General features: G+C 41.9%; 10 protein-coding genes across 15 annotated transcripts; 4 read left to right on the top strand and 6 right to left on the bottom strand.

Moving 5' to 3' along the window:
- Positions 1-131: 131 nt before the first annotated feature.
- LOC6630205 (uncharacterized) lies at positions 132-1,196 on the bottom strand. Its single transcript, XM_002053672.4, has 4 exons — positions 938-1,196; positions 674-871; positions 370-613; positions 132-306 (listed from the first exon to the last, which is right to left on the bottom strand). The coding sequence occupies exons 1-4, from the start codon at positions 1,153-1,155 to the stop codon at positions 184-186; spliced, it is 783 nt and encodes a 260-aa protein (XP_002053708.1). The 5' UTR covers positions 1,156-1,196; the 3' UTR covers positions 132-183.
- Positions 1,197-1,660: 464 nt separating this feature from the next.
- Positions 1,661-2,571, bottom strand: mRpS10 (mitochondrial ribosomal protein S10). Its single transcript, XM_002053673.4, has 3 exons — positions 2,435-2,571; positions 2,130-2,365; positions 1,661-2,065 (listed from the first exon to the last, which is right to left on the bottom strand). Exons 1-3 carry the CDS (start codon positions 2,441-2,443, stop codon positions 1,810-1,812), a joined length of 501 nt encoding a protein of 166 aa, XP_002053709.1. The 5' UTR covers positions 2,444-2,571; the 3' UTR covers positions 1,661-1,809.
- On the top strand, positions 2,560-4,748 carry Art3 (arginine methyltransferase 3). Of its 2 annotated transcripts, none has more exons than XM_015172037.3 (4): positions 2,560-2,701; positions 2,744-3,390; positions 3,447-3,628; positions 4,006-4,748. In XM_015172037.3, the coding sequence occupies exons 1-4, from the start codon at positions 2,680-2,682 to the stop codon at positions 4,694-4,696; spliced, it is 1,542 nt and encodes a 513-aa protein (XP_015027523.1). In that variant the 5' UTR covers positions 2,560-2,679; the 3' UTR covers positions 4,697-4,748. The 2 variants fall into 2 exon arrangements, with proteins under 2 accessions (XP_015027523.1, XP_002053710.1); XM_002053674.4 differs by having other exon boundaries at positions 2,562-2,701; positions 2,759-3,390.
- On the bottom strand, positions 4,693-6,763 carry Caf1-55 (chromatin assembly factor 1 p55 subunit). 2 transcript variants are annotated; one of them, XM_015171629.3, is made up of 3 exons: positions 6,439-6,763; positions 5,818-6,378; positions 4,693-5,622 (listed from the first exon to the last, which is right to left on the bottom strand). In XM_015171629.3, the coding sequence occupies exons 1-3, from the start codon at positions 6,458-6,460 to the stop codon at positions 4,913-4,915; spliced, it is 1,293 nt and encodes a 430-aa protein (XP_015027115.1). In that variant the 5' UTR covers positions 6,461-6,763; the 3' UTR covers positions 4,693-4,912. The 2 variants fall into 2 exon arrangements, with proteins under 2 accessions (XP_015027115.1, XP_002053711.1); XM_002053675.4 differs by having other exon boundaries at positions 5,818-6,375; positions 6,439-6,762.
- Positions 6,764-8,316: 1,553 nt separating this feature from the next.
- On the bottom strand, positions 8,317-10,394 carry LOC6630209 (cysteine-rich DPF motif domain-containing protein 1). 2 transcript variants are annotated; one of them, XM_002053676.4, is made up of 2 exons: positions 10,290-10,394; positions 8,317-8,879 (listed from the first exon to the last, which is right to left on the bottom strand). In XM_002053676.4, exon 2 carries the CDS (start codon positions 8,869-8,871, stop codon positions 8,380-8,382), a length of 492 nt encoding a protein of 163 aa, XP_002053712.1. In that variant the 5' UTR covers positions 8,872-8,879; positions 10,290-10,394; the 3' UTR covers positions 8,317-8,379. The 2 variants fall into 2 exon arrangements, with proteins under 2 accessions (XP_002053712.1, XP_032294204.1); XM_032438313.2 differs by lacking the exon at positions 10,290-10,394 and adding an exon at positions 10,115-10,219.
- LOC6630210 (putative transferase CAF17, mitochondrial) lies at positions 8,906-10,337 on the bottom strand. 2 transcript variants are annotated; one of them, XM_032438217.1, is made up of 2 exons: positions 10,290-10,337; positions 8,906-10,114 (listed from the first exon to the last, which is right to left on the bottom strand). In XM_032438217.1, exons 1-2 carry the CDS (start codon positions 10,320-10,322, stop codon positions 9,005-9,007), a joined length of 1,143 nt encoding a protein of 380 aa, XP_032294108.1. In that variant the 5' UTR covers positions 10,323-10,337; the 3' UTR covers positions 8,906-9,004. The 2 variants fall into 2 exon arrangements, with proteins under 2 accessions (XP_032294108.1, XP_032294111.1); XM_032438220.2 differs by lacking the exon at positions 10,290-10,337 and adding an exon at positions 10,115-10,229 and having other exon boundaries at positions 8,906-10,040.
- A 169-nt stretch (positions 10,395-10,563) lies between the features above and the next one.
- On the bottom strand, positions 10,564-12,226 carry LOC6630211 (uncharacterized). Its single transcript, XM_002053678.4, has 3 exons — positions 11,713-12,226; positions 11,268-11,657; positions 10,564-11,207 (listed from the first exon to the last, which is right to left on the bottom strand). The coding sequence occupies exons 1-3, from the start codon at positions 12,146-12,148 to the stop codon at positions 10,714-10,716; spliced, it is 1,320 nt and encodes a 439-aa protein (XP_002053714.1). The 5' UTR covers positions 12,149-12,226; the 3' UTR covers positions 10,564-10,713.
- Positions 12,227-12,340: 114 nt separating this feature from the next.
- Positions 12,341-13,211, top strand: LOC6630212 (uncharacterized). Its single transcript, XM_002053679.4, has 2 exons — positions 12,341-12,623; positions 12,687-13,211. The coding sequence occupies exons 1-2, from the start codon at positions 12,411-12,413 to the stop codon at positions 13,149-13,151; spliced, it is 678 nt and encodes a 225-aa protein (XP_002053715.1). The 5' UTR covers positions 12,341-12,410; the 3' UTR covers positions 13,152-13,211.
- A 162-nt stretch (positions 13,212-13,373) lies between these two features.
- Positions 13,374-14,695, top strand: LOC6630441 (aprataxin and PNK-like factor). The gene is made up of 3 exons (XM_002053680.4): positions 13,374-14,098; positions 14,163-14,326; positions 14,377-14,695. Exons 1-3 carry the CDS (start codon positions 13,584-13,586, stop codon positions 14,613-14,615), a joined length of 918 nt encoding a protein of 305 aa, XP_002053716.1. The 5' UTR covers positions 13,374-13,583; the 3' UTR covers positions 14,616-14,695.
- A 128-nt stretch (positions 14,696-14,823) lies between these two features.
- On the top strand, positions 14,824-18,054 carry TfIIA-L (transcription factor IIA L). 2 transcript variants are annotated; one of them, XM_015172039.3, is made up of 7 exons: positions 14,824-14,992; positions 16,028-16,231; positions 16,552-16,560; positions 16,625-16,975; positions 17,030-17,237; positions 17,300-17,544; positions 17,622-18,054. In XM_015172039.3, the coding sequence occupies exons 1-7, from the start codon at positions 14,969-14,971 to the stop codon at positions 17,727-17,729; spliced, it is 1,149 nt and encodes a 382-aa protein (XP_015027525.1). In that variant the 5' UTR covers positions 14,824-14,968; the 3' UTR covers positions 17,730-18,054. The 2 variants fall into 2 exon arrangements, with proteins under 2 accessions (XP_015027525.1, XP_002053717.1); XM_002053681.4 differs by lacking the exon at positions 16,552-16,560.
- Positions 18,055-18,211: the final 157 nt, after the last annotated feature.

The following is an 18,211-nucleotide window of genomic DNA, read 5'->3' as shown; positions in this document are numbered from 1 at the left end:
TGGTTTTTTATAGGTATATGTGCACTTTATCAATAGATTAGTGACCAGCTACATGCGCTTTAAATATATTTATCGCGTTGCTTATCATAATGAGGTGTATGTCAAATATTTATAAGTAGATAATACAATCCTTGAAGGTTACTTTTTTTTTATTGCTAAATACATTAAAAAAATTTATCAGCCTTATTTACGAGCATCGATCTTACAATCCGGTTCGACTCCCTCAAAAATTGGAGAACTTTCACCGCCTTCACCATTGCCTCCAGTAATAATTTTCAGAAGATCCGATATTTTGCTATTGATCAGCTGCAAAGTGAACAAAAATTTAAAAAAATCATGTTTTCAATGCCGTTCTCACACGTAACCCACCGTTTCGACCTTGTCGACTACCGTGTTCTGCTCATAGTCCCATATATCGCCTAGCAGTTCGACGCCCATTTCATTGACCAAGGCATGTACGAAGTCATCAATGCGCTTCTCTTCCAACAGATTTTCAAAGTTAATTTTCAAATCTCCCATATGCATTTCGATTTGTAAGCCTGTGATGGCTAAAGTCGACGTCGACGCTTTAATTCTCCATGAGATTTCGAGCGAAAAGTCTTTTATTGCCACCCTAAAAGTGTGACGAAATGAAATAAATGGTTTTTTAAATAACCACTTCTATATTCCTTACTCCGCATTGCCGTCGCCAGACAAATTCAGAATATAGGCCAAGGAACCCTTGGCGGTATATAGGGATTTTAAATAGGTGTGTGGAAAGGTGACATTAATCGTACTCTTCGTCAGTCCAGGAATAACATTTATTTTTAGCGTATTTACAATGAAATCTGAAAGACCAGTCAGCTTAAAGTCCTGAATCGAACCAGTAAAGCTACAAACAATTAAAGGATTACATATCAGGATTACATATATGAACAGAAGAAATGTTCGGACTTACTCGACAAGGTATTTGTTATTCACAGCTGTCTCTGCAGGACCTAGCTCTAGTGGATCCAATGCGGGCAGGCCCAAGTTCGGTATCGGATGGCACATTCGCATACGAAACTCCTCTAGAAATATCTGAATTGTTTCCTCATAGACACACGCTACGGGCGACAGGCAACTGTAGATCGTGGCCACCGCCAGTAGGATCTGCCATAGGTAACCGGTCTGCATGTTGCTTAATTTTGGAAATCCGTTTGCCTGGGGCTGAAGCACGCGACTGAAGTACCTATGCAATGGTATTCGGGTTTTGTCAAGTGCGCCCATTTCCATTTCCCATTATGAATGTCAAGATACGGCTACAACCAATTCATGAAATACCCTTGCACGGTAGGGTATATTTACTACGAGTTTACTTTGCTGAGCAACAAACAAACAATTATGTTTAGACCAATGCATTCAATGCATTCAATATATCCACAAGATTTAGCAAAAATAAGCCCTGCTTTGAGCGTCATTTTATTAAAATTAGACTACATGTTACAGCTCCTTTAGGAACAATCGAACATTTCTAAGGGATTTGTTCTTCTGTGATATAATAATTATATAAGCTTGCTAGAGTATACAAAATAAGCGTGTTTTCTCTTCTTTTTTTTTTGCTATTTTAGTATTAAGAGCAAAGCTTATCGCTAAAAAGCTGGTGGGGCCTGAATGGATGAATCCTTATCAATAGCTACTATTTTCGATAAACAATAGCACTTTATTTGTTTTCCACTATTGAAGAATAATCGCAAGGTTAAATCGTTTCATTGGCTGCATTATCAAACATAAAAATTAAATATGTAGGTGGAAGGCCTACGGCTAGTAAAGTTAATATCTAATCTAATGCTAAACTTGTTCTGGTGGCTGTCGCAAGTGCTCGGGAATCTGCTGCAGCTCCGTTTTAGACGCTTGCAGCGCCACGCCTTCGGGCAGATTGCGTTCAATGTACTCTAAGAATGTGTCCAGCGTTGAGCCCGTCAGCTTGTGAAAGTTCATGTAGCGAAAATGTGTGCGTATCTCATATTGGACGCGATGCTTCTTGTAAATGTGCACCGACTTAAGCAGGGTCATGCGTTCGTGGTGTGCCTTCCGAGGCGACCAGCTGCAAGTGGTTAAATGTGCATTTAATATGGATATATTGCTGTTCAGCTTTAGCCGGTACCTACCACTTGCCTAACTCAATGCCCAAATGCTCAGCAGCGGTTGTAGCAAACCAGGTGTAACTCTTCAGCACCGCCGGATCTATGCCTCGCAGCTCGATTTCCAACTTACTGTAAAGTTTATCAGGCTCGCCCACAATGGCAGGAGGCGTAGCTTCGGTGCCTGGTAAAGTTGCAGCTGCTGTATTGCTCAGAGCGGAGGCAAAGCGCGCTGGCTGCCTCAGTCGTAATGTCTTAAGTAGCTTAAATAGACAAACATAAATAAAGGAATTAGTTTTAAGTAATCATTTAAATTTAAATCAAAGGCTCACCTGAAGCATTTTGTTATTGCAGCTGGAAACCAGAAACAGGGTTATGCAAGTGCAGGGCCGCAAAACGTTGATTACCTATCGATAGACAGTAAACATTGAATTTTGCCGGGGTGTGGTAACACTGACACTCTTTGCACGTGCAGCCAATAAGAGCGCTTTTAAACTTTGTGTATAGCAATTTGTTTTTATTCTTAATTGTCGCTTTTGGCATTTTAATTGGGAGCTAGACTTTATAATTACAAAACATGAAAAACACAGATCAGAAAGGTAAGTGCAAAACGAAAAGAAAATATGACGCGCTGAGAATAGAATTTCCACCGACAGCAAACGAGTCCACCGAGCCCAGCTCCGATGAAGAGGCATACGACGACATTGAGGATGATGAAGAAATGGGTGAGAACGAGGGAGAGCCAACAACTTGTTTGTTTTGCACGCAAGTTTTTCCCAGTATTGATCTGGCCATCGAGCATTTAAACAGTGAACACAAAGTAAATTTGTCGCAGCTCAAGCAGAAATTCCAAATGGATCAGTATGCTTTTATTAAACTGATAAATTACATACGTGGAGGTCAAGTCAGTGCAGAGCAGCTGCTACTAACAGAGCAGCCACAGTGGAATGATGAAAAGTATCTAAAACCCGGAGAATACGAGCCATGGCTGTGCTATGACTACGACGCGCTCAAGACTGACGAAACGGAGATAACTGATAGCGTTCCGGCGCTGAAGCAACGCATCGCTGAGCAAAGCAAACTACTACAGCAGGCCAGTGAGGATATGGAAAGGATGCGCAACGACTATAAAGCACTTCTACAAAAGGTGCACAGCGATGTGGAGGCCGGCGGAAAGGCATTGCCATCAACCAGCAATGGCATTGTGCGCAACGCTCCAACGCTCGATAAAGAATACTTCAATAGTTATTCCCACTTTGGAATACATTACGAAATGCTCAGCGATAAGGTAAAGAATCTTATTACATAGTGGTGCTCCAATAGCAATATTTGTCATACCAATAGGTACGCACAAGCAGCTACCGTGCAGCTCTAATGCAAAATCAGAGATATTTGCATGGCAAGTCGGTGCTAGATGTGGGTTGTGGCACAGGTATACTTTCTATATTTGCATCTCAAGCGGGCGCCGAGACCGTCGTGGGCATTGACAACTCGGAGATCGTCTATACCGCCATGGACATTGTCAGGTGAGCCAGTTTTCAAAGCATTTCAAATTGGCAAACATTATATACATTTTGTTAAGAAATAACTCATAGAAGGGAGAATAGGAAGAGAGATATCGAAATGCGTGGAAAATGTATTGGAAAATTATATAAAGAAATCCAATTAGTTGTAACGAATACTAGAAGAATCCATCAAGAATGCTGTTGGACTTGAAAACTGTACATCAATTTTCAGTCCAACGAAGTTTGACTGGGCTAGTAGCCCAGTGTCAAATTCTGAACCCATTTTAATTAATATTTAATTATAATGAAAATGCTCGTTCATGAAATAAGTGATACTATATTCATTACAGTCTCTTACTTGATCAATGAATAACCATATTCGACGTTTCCTTTGACAGGAAAAACAATGTTAAAAATGTAAAGTTAGTAAAGGGAAGACTGGAGGACACTGTACTGCCAGAGGACAAATACGATGTCATCATATCCGAATGGATGGGCTATTTTCTGCTATACGAGGCTATGCTCGACACAATTATCTATGCCCGCGAAAATCATTTGAAGCCCAGTGGTAAAATTCTGCCCAATCGCTGTACGCTCCATTTGCTGGGTATAAATGAGGCGCTGCATGAGCAACACGTTGAGTTCTGGTCGGACGTTTACGGGGTTAATATGAGTGATTTGCGCAAGCGCAGCATTGAGGAGCCCCTGATGGAGGTGGTCAATCCTGAGCACATACTCACAGAGAGCGAGCAAATTGCTAATTTTGATATGATGACCGTGGATCTTAACTATTCGAGTTTTACGCATGAATTCCATTTAAAGTGCACGCAAACGGGTAAATTGGCTGCCTTTGTGGGTTACTTTGACACGTTCTTTGAACTAGACAGCCAAATCACGTTCAGTACATCGCCAGCCGAGACGCCCACGCACTGGAAACAGACGGTCTTTTTCATAGACCAGCCACAAACGGTGCAAAAGGATCAGGTGATAAGCGGCAAGATCAGCTCCCGGCGCCACCAGGGCGATGTGCGTGCACTGCATGTGGATATCGAGGCCTTTGGCAAGCATTATAAGTACTCGGTGGATTAGTTGGTCTTCAGATTGTTTTAATGCAAGTTTTTTGTAGACAAAATGTGAGCTTATTTAATATAAAAAGTATGTAATATATAAATTAAAATGAGTACCAGCTGCCAGGTAAGCTGGCGCAGTGCTGTTGCCAAAAAAACAATTTTACATATATTTATTATGGGAACGGGGAGGGGGGCGATAGAGAAACAGTTGCCAAAAACATAAAATTATGTTGCTTTAAGCAGTGTTAGTTTCCAGATCGGAGGCGGGTATTTCGGGTTCCTCATCGTTGTACACGTTCTCGGCCATTTGCCATACTTGCATGATATTGTCCTCCGATACAGAGCATATGATCCATGGCTCATTTGGGTTCCAGGAGAAGTCGCTGATTTTAGCCGTATGGCCACCGTGTATGAAAAGCAGCTCGGGTGGACCATCTTCGGCATCTTCAGAGCTCTGCTCCTCGCCAATTTTTGATAAATCCCACACATGTAGACGCCGATCGGTGCCCGAGGAAGCCAGAATGGTCTCATTATGGGGCGACCATTGCACCTGAAAGATTTCATCCTTGTGCGACTCAAAGGAATGTAGTTTCAACTTGAGATTGCGCAAATCCCACAAGGCGACCGTTTTATCCGCAGATCCCGTGGCCAATATAAATTCTGAGTAAGGATTAAAGCTCAAACAGTTCACTTCGGCCGTGTGCGCATCAACGGTGTGCGATGGTTTTGATGTGTTGTTGTTGCGCGTATCCCAAATCATCAGCTTCTGATCATCGGCCACCGAACCGAACAGTGATTCATGAAGCAAATGCCAAGCCACATCCTCAACGACGGCGGTATGGCCAGTGAATATATTCTTCGCATCGATAACGCGATGCTCCTTGGGTGTGGCATTGATATCCCACAAGCAGATGGTGTGATCGTCCGAGGCCGAGAGCAAGTAACCTAAGGGGGTAGATGTTGAGTGAAAACAGAACTACATACAAAACGGGTTATAAAAAGAAAATGTTGTGGACAGTGCGACCTTTGTGGGATCCGAGATGCCTCCTTCATTGGGTAACAAATTTCGTCAAAATATTATAAAATCCAATCTAGCACTGGTATTTAAACAATTCATTGTGGATCTATCCTCGTGCTTACCATTCAAATTGGGATTCCACGACAGACCGTAGCCTTCCTTCTGATGTCCTCGCAAACGCAAGTCCGGCTGGCATTCGCCGGATGGTTCCGGTTTGCTGGGATGCTTTGTATAGTCAAATACGAGAACATCGCTTGAGGGAGTTTTGGTAGCAATAACGCAAGCATTTTGCGGCATGTAGCGTGCACGGTTGACTTCCCCTTCGTGATTGATCTTGATTTCAATCTCGATTTTACCACAAACTGAGCCAAACCCACCGAATTCGCCCTTCTCATTATCGTAGTGGGAGCCATCGAACTGGGCATCCTCACTAGGCAATTGGACGCTGGCAATCAGCAAATGATTCTGTTCATCCGAGGTATGTGTGCCCAATATCAGGCGATGAACGGAGTAATCTTTGCCATCCTGTTTGGTTACATCAGGCAGCCATTGCGCCGTCAGTGAAGGCCATTCCAGAGCGTGCGTCATGACCAGATCGTATAGAAATGGAGTGTTTTTTTTCCATATCTTGTACTCTTCGTTAATCACACGTTCCTCGACGGCATCGTCAAAAGATTCCGCTGCTTACAAATAAAGTGTTAGAATTCGGCATTTGATCAACGTTCGACATGTTTGTTACTTACCATTATCGCTGCGATCAACCATTTTAGACCAAGCAGACAAATTATAATTTCACGCAAATTTTTGTGCGCGTCGCAAATTCGGGCGCCAAATCAACAAAGCGGCGGCGGCAAAAGCGTGCTCAGTCGGCAAAATTTTACAGGCTTTGCGACTTCGTATTAAGCAAGCGCTCTAGTTAATTATATAATACTTAAAATAACACTTAAATTTTTATTATAAAAATTGAAGGTGCTCTTGGACTTTTTGCAACAATACTGTTAGCAAAAAGTAAGAAAATTATATCCCTTTTTTTGCAAGCGCGTCGGCTGCTAGATGCGACAGAGATGCTTAGAAATGTTATCGGTAGAAATGTAAGAAAGTCGATTAGTCTAACACAATTGAATTTTGGTATATAAATATTTTAATCGATAGTTTTTTTTATTTATTATATAGCCTCTGTCCACTGAACACAGTTTCTCACACATTTCAGAAATTGCCACATTTTTGCAAAATGTGTGAAATTCGCCCTGTGCATTTCCCCATAAGAAAGCACATTTCACACACCTTTTAAAAAAGGCACATTTTTTAAAAATGAATAAATTTTCCCGAACATTTCGTGATTTGATTAATCGAGATTTTTATCGATGCTGTGAAAAATGGTAAAGTATCGTAAACACAAACAGCTGATATATCAACGAAGGCAAGCGGCAACTTTAAATAAGAAATTTAAAATTAGAATTATCCCACCGCTTTAAGAATTTAAAAATGGAGATATCTCAAAAAGAGTACCTAAAATGGAGCCCTTACTTCGAGAGTGAAATTTTGAAGTTTTTTAAGAAGAACTTACGGCGCTTATGTAAATTAAAGAAAATCGATCAGCTTTTACCGCCAACCGGTGGAACACCAATATGTGAAATTTGAAAATGTGACGTTTCTTAAACCAGTGGACAGAGGCATGTGCGTCAAATTAGCGGCGATGACTTAGCGTCGAATTTTGGTACTTGTTATCGGAAAAGTATCGGTCACTTTTAAATGCTTTTATTTATGTTTTTAAGCACGCAACCAAATAAATTTAAATGCAGAATTGTAAAAAATTAAATTATTTAGTGCCTACATTCATTTGTTTTTGGATTTTAATATATAATATGTGTGAAGCAAGGGGTTGATATATTAGTTTTCCACCATTCCATAAATATCTAAATTTAGGGATAATGGCCCCGAAAACCGCATATACACGATTAAAGCCTATAGTTTCGCCTAGCCAACTGTGAAAATTTGATTAAAATCGTCGGTACCATCTTTTAGATATTTGGAAAAAAATGCAGCATTCCCCTTGCCAGCCCCATAAAAAATGAACGGAAAAAATCAACCTTGTTTTTGAGCCCTATTTTCTTGGCTTGGAGATAATGGCCCTCAATGCACGCTATACCCTCTTGTAGATACATATTTTAAGAAGCTTTAGTCACTAATTTTAAGTAAATGGACGGTACAGATTTTGTAAAAATAAATGAATTTTAAACCATTCTCACATAGTTAATTCATAAAGTCTATCGAACTGCTAGTTCCTACGTGAACTGAATCACTGCCTGGAATCAGTGTTGAATAATTTTGTACAGAATTGGGCGGGAGGCATATCAATTTGATGTACGGTAGTTGTGCAAATAGAGCACCACACCACTTATCAATCATTTTGCACGTGTTTGTCGAAAATAAATAATCGAACTATCGATATGTTATGTATTGCATGTATTTAATCGTAGAGACAGATATATGCGTTAACATTTTTGGGCCTACCGACGCCTAAATTACAGGACACGCACGCGTTAACAGTTGGTTAACATGTTCTTTTCTGCGCTAAATAGCAGTTGTTGGAAGTCCCGTTTTATCCAATAGACAAAAAATAACAAGTAACGTAATGAGTATATTTAAAAACTATGTGCATAATCGAATCAGTCGCAGTGCTACTATTTTTTGGCCGCCAATTGCTTGCGTAGCCGACTTTGCGCCTCAACGGGCCAAGTCTTAAGTTCGGCCCTGGCACAAGGCAGGCAATGTGTCTTTGTATAATAGAAACTGCAGGACGTATCCTTGCACACAACTTGGCCGCAAATAGCGCACTTGGCGCCCAATGATACATAAAACTCTGGCTTGGATTGCCAACGTGGCGGAGGTGCCTGGAATGGATCGCGTAAAACATAGCTATCCTCACGAAATTTGACACCCAGGGCAAAGGGCGGCGCCCGACCATAGAAATGCACCATCTCGTGCATATCACAAGAGCTGCACTTGAACTCGATGTTCGCAACACGCTCATCATCATCCTGTGCCAGAGGCTCCGTTGAAGTCGGCAGCTGCAATCGCCTAATCTCTGCCGCCTCGTTGTCAAGATTTAAATCATCATCATCATCAGCGGCGGCGGCGACATTGAAGCTGTTGCCGAGCGAATCGTCAGTCATGGCGCCCACTGTAAGAGTAAAGACAAAAGGGAGATCTTGGCCAACTGTACGAGACGTAACTTTAGTAATAGTATAGCCTAGGAATATATACAATTAATACATCTAACATTAAAAACTTTCAAGTTTCAATAGGTCATTCCATAGCAGCAAGACCACGTTTGGCGGTCATATCCTTGGGCCACCAATGCGGACGATCCACAAAGCAGCGTTCGCCATCGAGCACTAGTTGCTGGTCACCATGGAGAACGGGTTCAATGCGCAATAAAGCCACGCCATGGTTATGGGCATGCCCAAAAACCCGCCCAAGATTTGCGCCAGCAACAGATTTTACCGTTTGATTGGAGCTAACAGGCGCCGTAAAGCGTATGGGCATATAACGTTTGCGTATGACACCAGAGTGATGAACCCGTGCTGTTAGCTCCTGGCCCACATAGCAGCCCTTGTTAAAGCTAACTCCATTGAGATAATCGGCGTTGGCCTCAAGCGGAAAGCATTTGCCTGGCGGTAGCTCCTCAATACCCTCACCAATGCCCTGCTTATAGCGGAGCAGCTTATAGTTGCTATCGGGTGTGGGATTAATGGCGACCACATCATGATTGCGCCATAAGTCCTTGGACAGCTTTGTGGAATTCAAATCGGCAGGCGCCAGGACACGAGTGCCCATACTCCCGACACGCGGATCCGGTGCAATAAACAAATCCATAGCCTTGTGTGTACGTATATCGCCCCGTCCATTCTCATTAAATATCACCCAGGGCACATACTCATCGTCTACGGTGTCAATGTCGATGCGTTTGCGTACGCGATACATGCGCAAATGGCGACGAAAATCCGAGGACGCATCTCGATCACATTCAAGCAAAAAGGTATCCGGATCATTGGTGCGATAGATGATTGTGTCGTACATTAAACGACCGCCTCGGTTCAGAAACAATGCGTACATCGATGAGGGCCCGTTGGCCTCTTGCAAGCGGGACACATCGTTCGTCACGAGGCCCTGGAGAAATGGCACCACCTCGGCGCCATGCACACGTATCAATTCCCGCTGACGGAGAGGCTCTAATGTGAATGCATTGTTTGTAGATCTGGGTGCTGGTAACCTTCCAGCATAGTTGCGTATGCAGTTGCGTGCAATGCGTAGAAACTTGAAATTTTTACACACATTCATCCTGCGGGTAAAGGTTTTGGTATGTGCGGTGGCCCACTTGGTAGTGTCTATCAGTATTGCATAAGTTTTGCTTACCTGAATTTTTTTATTCAAAATACACAAATGTAAAAAACGCCGAATACTCGAAATTTGTGTGTTATAATAGCTGAAACAGCTGACTGAATCTATAAAAATCGTGCCAGTTGACAAGCTAGTTGTCATGGCTACTAGATTTGTAATTATTTCTCAATAAACACAAATAAATACATACGTCGTAAATTGAGCGGCTTAAGCTGTAATTCATTCCCCTAATTCCACCATCTACCTGATATACGTAGTTGCCAAAATATACCTGCTAAGACAATGCGTATCGAATATCGATACCTATCGATTACAACAATTAAAGAAAAATATCGGCTTAAGAGAATATCCAGCGCGTTTAATTTGAACGTGATGAAAGCCGTTTATATCAACAGCTTCGAATTTATGCCGGCTATTTTATGTGTAGCCAGCTTTTCATTTGAACATCATAAGCAGAATATCAATAACTTGTTAAAAGGATTTTTTATTAACCACTTGCAATAAATGAAAATCGGAAACAAAACACATTTTTTGCGGTGTTTGTTAAATATTTACATAAGTGCCTAAAATATTAATTGAAGTCAATTCTTGGGCTCCTAAAATATTAATTCAAGTTAATTGCTAGTCTTGGGCGCAATTTTCTTGGCCAGCGCGTTCATTTGATTATTGGTTTTCTTTTTTGGTTTCTTGTTCTTTTTGATGGCATCGACTTTGACTCCTCGGTATTCGGATTTCTTTTTGCCAGCAACAGATTTGGTGGGCTCGTTGGGTGTTCCATTTTCTTTCCTTTGCCGCTTGTCTATGCGCTTCTTCGCACCCGTCGCATTCGCCTTATTTTTCGATTTTGATTGTGGCCCCGTCGCTGCAGCAGCCGCAGAGTCACGCGCCTGTTTAGCACCCAGTTTTTTCACTGAGTAGCGTTCCACGTGTATGGGTCTATCGTCGAGCAACGTCTCATTCAGCTCAAGTGCAAGCCCGACCGCATCTGGTTTCTGGAAGCAAACATATGCCACACCCTTGCAGCCCTTGTCACCGTCCTGCAGGCAACGTATGTAGTCGATTTCGCCACAGCTGGAGAAGATCTCACGCAGCTTCTGCTCACTGGCCGCTGCAACAAATCAAGAGTTAATAACGGAAACAAAACAATGTCATAGAATAGAATATTTACTGTATTTAAGATTGCCCACAAATACTGTGCGCTTGACGTCGGCATCGTTGGATGCTTGATCATTGCCAGCAGCTCCCACAGCACCTCTAACCTGCGCTGCTGGTGTAACACGCAAGTGATTCTCCTTGAATTCTGTGCCATTTAGCGCCAGTGCTTTCTCAGCTATTACAGCACTATCCAATACCACGTAGGCGTTCAAGGAGCCCGCTCCCTTGCGCTGTTTGTGCTTAAACAGTTGCTTGCCACCCGCCGTACGCAGACGGATTGAGTGCACGGTGCCAAAAGGTTGAAGCAGACGCACAAGCTGGACGCGCTTCGTATTGATAGGCAGATTGCCGACAAATATTGTCGCTGCTTCGGTGGCAGGATCTCGTTCCCGTTTCAGAGCTTCTATAAAAAAAAAGTTGTGTGAGAGTTAATAATTGCAGGGAAACTTAATCTTTACCTGGATCCTTGTCATTTCCTTTTTTGGCTTTTGCTTTGCCCTTCTGTTTCTTGTCCGGTTTTGTGGTTGTTTTTGCTACTGGTAAACTCTTCTTCTTTTTGTTTGGTTCAGCCAATGTTTTTTCCTCTGCTTTGGACTCCACCTTGGACTCCTTTTCTATTGTTTCAGTAGTCAATTTTCGCTGCTGTTTTTTGAGTTTCTGTGCCTGTTTTTTGGCTTTTTTCTTCTCGATCTTGGCTAAATCAGCTACAGATAGATTCTTGGGGCTCCCTTTCGCCTCCTCCACGACGGCGCTCTTTGTAGCGTTTTTGGTCACTTTCGCCTTCTTTGACTTTGGTGCCTTTTTAATTGTTTTGCTTTTCTCTGCAACATCTTCTGACTTCTTTTGAACTTTTAAGTCATCGTTGCTCTTTAATTTATTTTTCGGCGATTTCATTTTGATATACTAAAACTTCACGTGTTGTATGCGTTCAGTGTTGCAAGATGTAAAATAGTTGTGCACTTGCGGTATGTTATTCTACAGTATTGCCTCCGTTGTGCATCTGTTAAAATTCGCAGCAACGATATTTGGTAAAATGGCTGCCAGTGTAGGGTAATACCTAAATCGACTATCATATCATTCTTATCGAAGTTTACTAAGCGGCTTGTTATTGCCATCTCTATTCGACTTGTTATCTTGTGCATTTTGTTTATTAAATATGAAGAGATATAAGCAGAAACTGCGAGAAGTCTGGCTGCAAATGCCAGAGTTCCGGCCATGGCTACGACGAGATCCCGAGGACTCATACAGAGCGCGTTGTCGTTTCTGCAAGTGTGGGGTAAACACAAAAATATGTGACTTGCGCGCTCATGCGCTCACAAAGAAGCACCAAAAAATGAATGCCGCAGTTGAAACCAAAAGAAATGACTCGGTAAGCATAGTTTAGATGAAATAGTCCGATCTACGACCAATTTCGCAATTTTTCAAACAACAGAGCAATGATGACTCTGCATCTATGGACCACCACACAGACTATAGGACCAGCAAAGCGACAGCAGCCAAACGCTATAGAAGCCACGCTGATGATAACAAAAACAATATGAAATTGTCACCAGTTAAAACGGAAAAGAGAGGCAGCAACGGACCCGATTATGAGGCCATTATAGAAAGTCTAGCGTTGTACGAACCGGAACAAATAATGTTCTCCAATGGGTCAACCACACAGTCGGACGATCAAATCGAGCATCCTGCACCCACAGTAAACATAGATGAAGAGAGCATCACCAATGCTGTTACCGTTGCCGTCAAGAACCTTAAGGATTCACCACAAATATTTGGTGACTTTGTTGCTGATCGACTAAGGCAATTATCGGTCAAAACATCGGAGCTTACCAAGGACAAAATTATGCAGGTTCTTCTAGAAGCTGCTGCATTAGACAGATCAAACAATTGCAACTGACACGGATTATTTTCCAATTCGATATGAAATAATTTTAATAAATCTCACAATCAGCCTTAAGTACAAAGAATTATTTGATCGACGGTTTAATAATAAAGTTTTCCTATCCATGTCTTAAAAAACATTTTGTGCCAGCACATGTACAAAATTCGTACAATATTTTGAAAAAAATATAGTGCACAAATTCACATGGACAGAAGTTTGTAGGTTTTGTGGTAATGTTTGATTGCAAGAATATTTAAAATGGGTTTGCAACAAATGTTTTGAAAAATTGCGGCTTAGCTCTTCACGATGGTAGACGCGACTATCGAAATATCGGGTATAATTTTCAGAGCAAAATCGATAACTCTTAAGATCGCGTCCATAACGTTGTGAAATACGAGTCACTTTTGTTTGGATTTAATTAAGAACCGTCCGTTCTACATATCCGCCATGAGCTCCCAAGAGGACTTAGAGGAAATCAGTGGCAAGGAGAATGAATCACTAACTGGTGCTGCGACTGCAAATCCCTCGAAACGAAAGCTATGCGACCAGGCGGAAGCTATCGTGGATACCAGTGTAATAAATAAACGCAGGAAATCAGAGGACAGTGAAGGCTCAGAATCTAGCGACAATAATAAGGTAAAAATTGAAACAGCAGATGCCGAAGCCAACGACAAAATAGAGCCCAACAATAATAGCATACTAGTGGCGATAAAAACCGAACCAGGTGAAGAGCCTGAAGACAGTAGCGTCCCTGCGGCTAGCACTAGCTCAAATATACCACCTGCTATTTCAATAAAAACGGAGGCAGCCAATAGCGATGCAGTTGCAGTAACGGAGGCAGCCAGCAGTTCCACTGTTGTCAAGACAGAACCAACCAATAGCAGCCAGTCCGCGATTGTTGATAACTCGGTCTCGTCCAGTACTTTACGACCATCCTGCCGTTTCGGCATACGTTGCTACAGGTAATTTATGCTCATATCTGTTTTGCGTCCAGCATAACATATTAACAACATTTTAATCGCTCAGACGAAATCCGGCTCACCGGAATACAGAGGCACATCCTGGCGATTCGGATTATCGTCGTCCCAGTTATCCAACACCACCTTTGGGCACACCAGCATGTCAATTTGGCAACTCCTGCTACCGTCGAAACCCAGTACACTTTCAACAGTTTTCCCATCCTTCAGATTGTAAGTAAGATGCAATAGATGCGCCGAACGGCACCTAAAGGGCAACTTAGTCAATTCCGCCCAGAACATACGCAATCGCTTACGCCAGCGTCGCGACAAGACGCAAAATTCCAATGCCCAGGCAGACGAATACTCTGATTTTGAATCAGACGAGGAGGAGGATCCATTTCACGATCAGGGTGACTCTGATTTGGACTATAAGCCTGGCGCGGATGAAGACAAAGACGACGACGAGGATGATGAACTTGAATTCAATAGCGAGCGTCAGAACTGTGATGAATTTGATTAGATTTATTTTTTTAAATTTTGCGTGATGTAAATATGTTAACTTCGTCTCTAAAATAACTGAATATATGTCTATATACTGAATACCGTGTCAATATAATTGTTAATGTTAATGTCGTCTGTTAATGTCACGGCATAACAGTCTGGCAACGCAAGGTTTGGTGTTTAGCGCAACGTACGATACGGGCACACTGTTAGGTCGTGTTTTTGCTTCGTATCGTCGCCACATCTGTGTGTGTCAGACGAGACGCATTTTTTCTTAATTGTGATTTTTAAAGGTTTTACGTCCATCGCAGTGTTCAATTTGGTAAACAGTAACAACAGAAAGGTCTCAAACTGGCGGAGAAAAAAGTACAGATGGCATTATGCCAAACATCAGTGGTAAGACACAAGCATATGATACAATATGCTGCATATGCACATATAAATATATTCTACAACAAAGCTGTGCCCTCAAAAAACACAATATATACACTACGAGAACGGCCATAGAGATTCCGGCAACGAGTCAATTATTCATGGTTTTCTGATGTTAAATTATTAAAAAGCTGTGACATATGGACGAAGAAAATTGCGTCCCTCAAAAGTGAAAGTTTTTCCCCATCGAACGAAGCGCATGAGTTGCCTTCAGCCTGTAGCGGCAGCGACGGCGGCGGCATGTCTGCTGCCTTATGTGTGCGTGTGTGTGTGCGTGTGGACTTCTTTATGCTTGTGCAGTGTGCAGTAGGATTCGCATAGCTTCAACCGTGCGTGCGTGCGCGTGTGCGTGTGCATCTAATCATATGTTTTCGATGTAACGCAAGTATTTAAAAAAGTTTTTATATATATAGTTACGGTTTGGTTTATAATCAGCATCGACTTATCTTAACATTGATAGGAACGACACTTACGTGTTGGCGTATATCTGTACATACATACATACATATGTATGTGCGCAGATATGCACATTGAACGTGTAAAAGAATGTAGCTGCGGGCATGCTTGCAATCAAAAATAGCACTTGAATTATAATGCATACATATGTATTTACATGCAAACACAAACACACCCACACACACACACAGACGCTCAAATACAAGTTGCAGTGTGACTAATAATTGAGTTTCTTGCCCTATTTTCATAGTTTAAACACAGGACAAGAAAAGAAAACAGTAAAATATAGCTACATATTTATTTTTTATAGTACTTAAGTTATGTACATAGAATACCCTAGAAAAAGGGTATGTGATGGATTTCTTTTATGGTAAAAGAATTAAAATGTATTTATTCAAGTTGAGGTGTGAAATTTTGCGTGCCTTGCCATGTTTTGGTGAATTGCCGTGACACTAATCTTCAAAAGTAAATCAAATAATTGTTTTGTATATCAAATTGTGCGCAATTGTAATTGACGAAATTGTTTTGGCCCATTTTTTACAGCTGAAAGTCTATCATGCCGTCATCGAGGATGTCATCTCGAATGTGCGCGACGCCTTTCTGGATGAGGGCGTTGATGAGCAGGTGCTGCAGGAAATGAAACAGATATGGCGCAATAAGCTATTAGCAAGTAAGGCGGTCGAATTGAATCCCGAACCCGGCGAGCCGGGCCACCACCCACCGCCCATTGTGGCCAACAATCCAAAGGTAAGCAAGGTGTTTTATCCCTGCCCCATGGCCATCGATTGGTGTGCAGCGTGTTTGTCCATATATGTCTATATTTATATATAATGTGTTTATATGTAGAGCTATATGTTTTGCTTTAATAGTGTATAATAACATGTTAAACATTACTCTGTTGCTTTTCTCTCTCTCTCTCTCTTTGTCTGTCTCGATCTTCAATTGCAACAACAATTGATTGCGCGCATCAACATTAAATACCACCAACGATTGCTGCTTAATGTATTTGTAACTGCTATCACCATAAAACATGTACACCCACAACACACACACATCTACATCTGCAGAGCTCCAAGGTAATGCAGTACTTAGTAATTGCTGTCAGTGTACCTTGTGACTAATAACTTTTCTTATTCGCAGGCTGCCAATGCCAAGGCCAAAAAAGCCGCCGCCGCTGCAGCTGCTTCACAACAGAACAACAGCGGCGCCACCGGCGGCATCAGCAGCAGCGCAGACAGCAATAAGCTGGCATCGCCATCGATTGCCGGCAAATCAACAGCCATTGGCGCCGCAGCTGGCGGCGGCATGAAGAATGGCATCGGTGCCATTAAACAGGAGGTCACATCACAGAATCCACCGCCGCTGCATCCCACAAGCGGTGCGACAATGATGCAAAAGCAGCAGGCAGCGGCCGCTGGTGCCACATCCGGTGGCCAAACGCCAATACCAATTGTCGCACAATTGGATCCCAATCGCATTATGCCTGTTAATGTATGCATTTCAAAAAGTTATAAGCCGAACTGATGTCATTTAAAATCTTTGCAGATAACGTTACCTTCGCCGCCGGGATCAACAAATTCGGAATCTCGTGTGCTCACCATACAAGTGCCCGCATCGGCACTGCAGGAGAATCAGTTGACCCAAATATTAACCGCTCATCTGATTTCATCAATTATGTCATTGCCCACCACGTTAGCCTCCTCCGTGCTGCAGCAGCATGTGAATGCAGCGCTTAGCAATGCCAATCATCAAAGTAAGGCAGCTCAACAAAAGCTCCTCGAACAATCCTTATAACCATATTTATATAATCACCAGAAAATTTGGCCCTTGCCAAACAACTAGACGGCGCTTTAGATTCATCAGAGGAGGATGAAAGCGAGGAGAGCGATGATAATGTAGACAATGATGACGATGACGATCTAGACAAAGATGATGATGATGATGCGGAGCACGAGGATGCTGCCGAGGAGGAGCCGCTTAATAGCGAGGATGATGTCACCGACGAGGACTCGGCTGAAGTTTTTGACACAGATAACGTTATTGTTTGCCAGTACGATAAAGTAAGAGCGTATACTATATGACGACTATGGAGTATAATATTATAATTATTATTAACCCCCCATGAATATTTCTATAGATCACACGCTCGCGCAACAAATGGAAATTCTATCTCAAGGATGGTATTATGAATATGCGTGGCAAGGATTATGTGTTTCAAAAATCCAACGGCGATGCGGAATGGTAATCGACGTGAAACAACAAAAGAAAAAAGAAAAGCATAGTGTGAAGATCCATCAGATAAGAAATAAAAAGAATACAAACAAATAAAAGACAAACGAAATGCCTCACAGTGCGCCTTTAAATACGTTACTAGCACCCCCCTCCCCCAATCCACACACATATACACAACATGACCAAAAGATGTCCAACGGTGGCAGCCAAACTGATACATCCTTTGGACACGCTGCCTGGCCGGGCATATAAAATTGTATCTAACATTAGTTTCAACTATTTTTTGTATTGCTTGCGTCAAATCGAGTTGTTTCAATTAAAAAAATTTGTAATCGTAATATATGTAATAATTACACTGCTCTGCATCTTATTGTCAATAAACTGAAACTTTGTAAAGAATCTATTACGAAGATTTGTAATAGGACCATTATAAATATATATATGTAATGTATTTATATATACATAAGATATATATACCTAGATTGTTCAGTTGTT

The sequence above is a fragment of the Drosophila virilis genome, chromosome 2 (assembly GCF_030788295.1).
Source record: "Drosophila virilis strain 15010-1051.87 chromosome 2, Dvir_AGI_RSII-ME, whole genome shotgun sequence".
Taxonomy (NCBI): domain Eukaryota; kingdom Metazoa; phylum Arthropoda; class Insecta; order Diptera; family Drosophilidae; genus Drosophila; species Drosophila virilis.
Note: the sequence above shows the minus strand (reverse complement) of the source record. Positions and strands in the feature narration are given on the sequence as shown.

Excerpts from the sequence above, each read along its gene's own strand:
- LOC6630209 (XM_002053676.4), bottom strand. The coding sequence starts at position 8,871 with ATGACTGACGATTCGCTCGGCAACAGCTTCAATGTCGCCGCCGCCGCT.
- TfIIA-L (XM_015172039.3), top strand. The coding sequence starts at position 14,969 with ATGGCATTATGCCAAACATCAGTG. Across the intron at positions 17,238-17,299 it reads TAGCAATGCCAATCATCAAA|AAAATTTGGCCCTTGCCAAA; the intron begins GTAAGGCAGCTC and ends TATAATCACCAG. Across the intron at positions 17,545-17,621 it reads TTGTTTGCCAGTACGATAAA|ATCACACGCTCGCGCAACAA; the intron begins GTAAGAGCGTAT and ends ATATTTCTATAG.
- LOC6630205 (XM_002053672.4), bottom strand. The coding sequence starts at position 1,155 with ATGCAGACCGGTTACCTATGGCAGATCCTACTGGCGGTGGCCACGATC. Across the intron at positions 614-673 it reads TCTGGCGACGGCAATGCGGA|GGTGGCAATAAAAGACTTTT; the intron begins GTAAGGAATATA and ends TCACACTTTTAG. Across the intron at positions 307-369 it reads TAGTCGACAAGGTCGAAACG|CTGATCAATAGCAAAATATC; the intron begins GTGGGTTACGTG and ends TTCACTTTGCAG.
- LOC6630441 (XM_002053680.4), top strand. The coding sequence starts at position 13,584 with ATGAGCTCCCAAGAGGACTTAGAGGAAATCAGTGGCAAGGAGAATGAA. Across the intron at positions 14,099-14,162 it reads TTCGGCATACGTTGCTACAG|ACGAAATCCGGCTCACCGGA; the intron begins GTAATTTATGCT and ends TTAATCGCTCAG. Across the intron at positions 14,327-14,376 it reads GTTTTCCCATCCTTCAGATT|TCAATTCCGCCCAGAACATA; the intron begins GTAAGTAAGATG and ends AGGGCAACTTAG.
- LOC6630211 (XM_002053678.4), bottom strand. The coding sequence starts at position 12,148 with ATGAAATCGCCGAAAAATAAATTAAAGAGCAACGATGACTTAAAAGTT. Across the intron at positions 11,658-11,712 it reads AGGAAATGACAAGGATCCAG|AAGCTCTGAAACGGGAACGA; the intron begins GTAAAGATTAAG and ends TTTTTTTTATAG. Across the intron at positions 11,208-11,267 it reads TGTGGGCAATCTTAAATACA|CGGCCAGTGAGCAGAAGCTG; the intron begins GTAAATATTCTA and ends GATTTGTTGCAG.
- LOC6630210 (XM_032438217.1), bottom strand. The coding sequence starts at position 10,322 with ATGAATTACAGCTTAAGCCGCTCAATTTACGAC. Across the intron at positions 10,115-10,289 it reads TAAGCCGCTCAATTTACGAC|GTAAGCAAAACTTATGCAAT; the intron begins GTATGTATTTAT and ends AAAAAAATTCAG.
- Caf1-55 (XM_015171629.3), bottom strand. The coding sequence starts at position 6,460 with ATGGTTGATCGCAGCGATAATG. Across the intron at positions 6,379-6,438 it reads GGTTGATCGCAGCGATAATG|CAGCGGAATCTTTTGACGAT; the intron begins GTAAGTAACAAA and ends TTTATTTGTAAG. Across the intron at positions 5,623-5,817 it reads GTGGAATCCCAATTTGAATG|GTTACTTGCTCTCGGCCTCG; the intron begins GTAAGCACGAGG and ends CTACCCCCTTAG.
- LOC6630212 (XM_002053679.4), top strand. The coding sequence starts at position 12,411 with ATGAAGAGATATAAGCAGAAACTGCGAGAAGTCTGGCTGCAAATGCCA. Across the intron at positions 12,624-12,686 it reads AAACCAAAAGAAATGACTCG|AGCAATGATGACTCTGCATC; the intron begins GTAAGCATAGTT and ends TTCAAACAACAG.
- mRpS10 (XM_002053673.4), bottom strand. Across the intron at positions 2,066-2,129 it reads GGCATTGAGTTAGGCAAGTG|CTGGTCGCCTCGGAAGGCAC; the intron begins GTAGGTACCGGC and ends AACCACTTGCAG.
- Art3 (XM_015172037.3), top strand. The coding sequence starts at position 2,680 with ATGAAAAACACAGATCAGAAAG. Across the intron at positions 2,702-2,743 it reads GAAAAACACAGATCAGAAAG|AATTTCCACCGACAGCAAAC; the intron begins GTAAGTGCAAAA and ends CGCTGAGAATAG. Across the intron at positions 3,391-3,446 it reads ACGAAATGCTCAGCGATAAG|GTACGCACAAGCAGCTACCG; the intron begins GTAAAGAATCTT and ends TCATACCAATAG.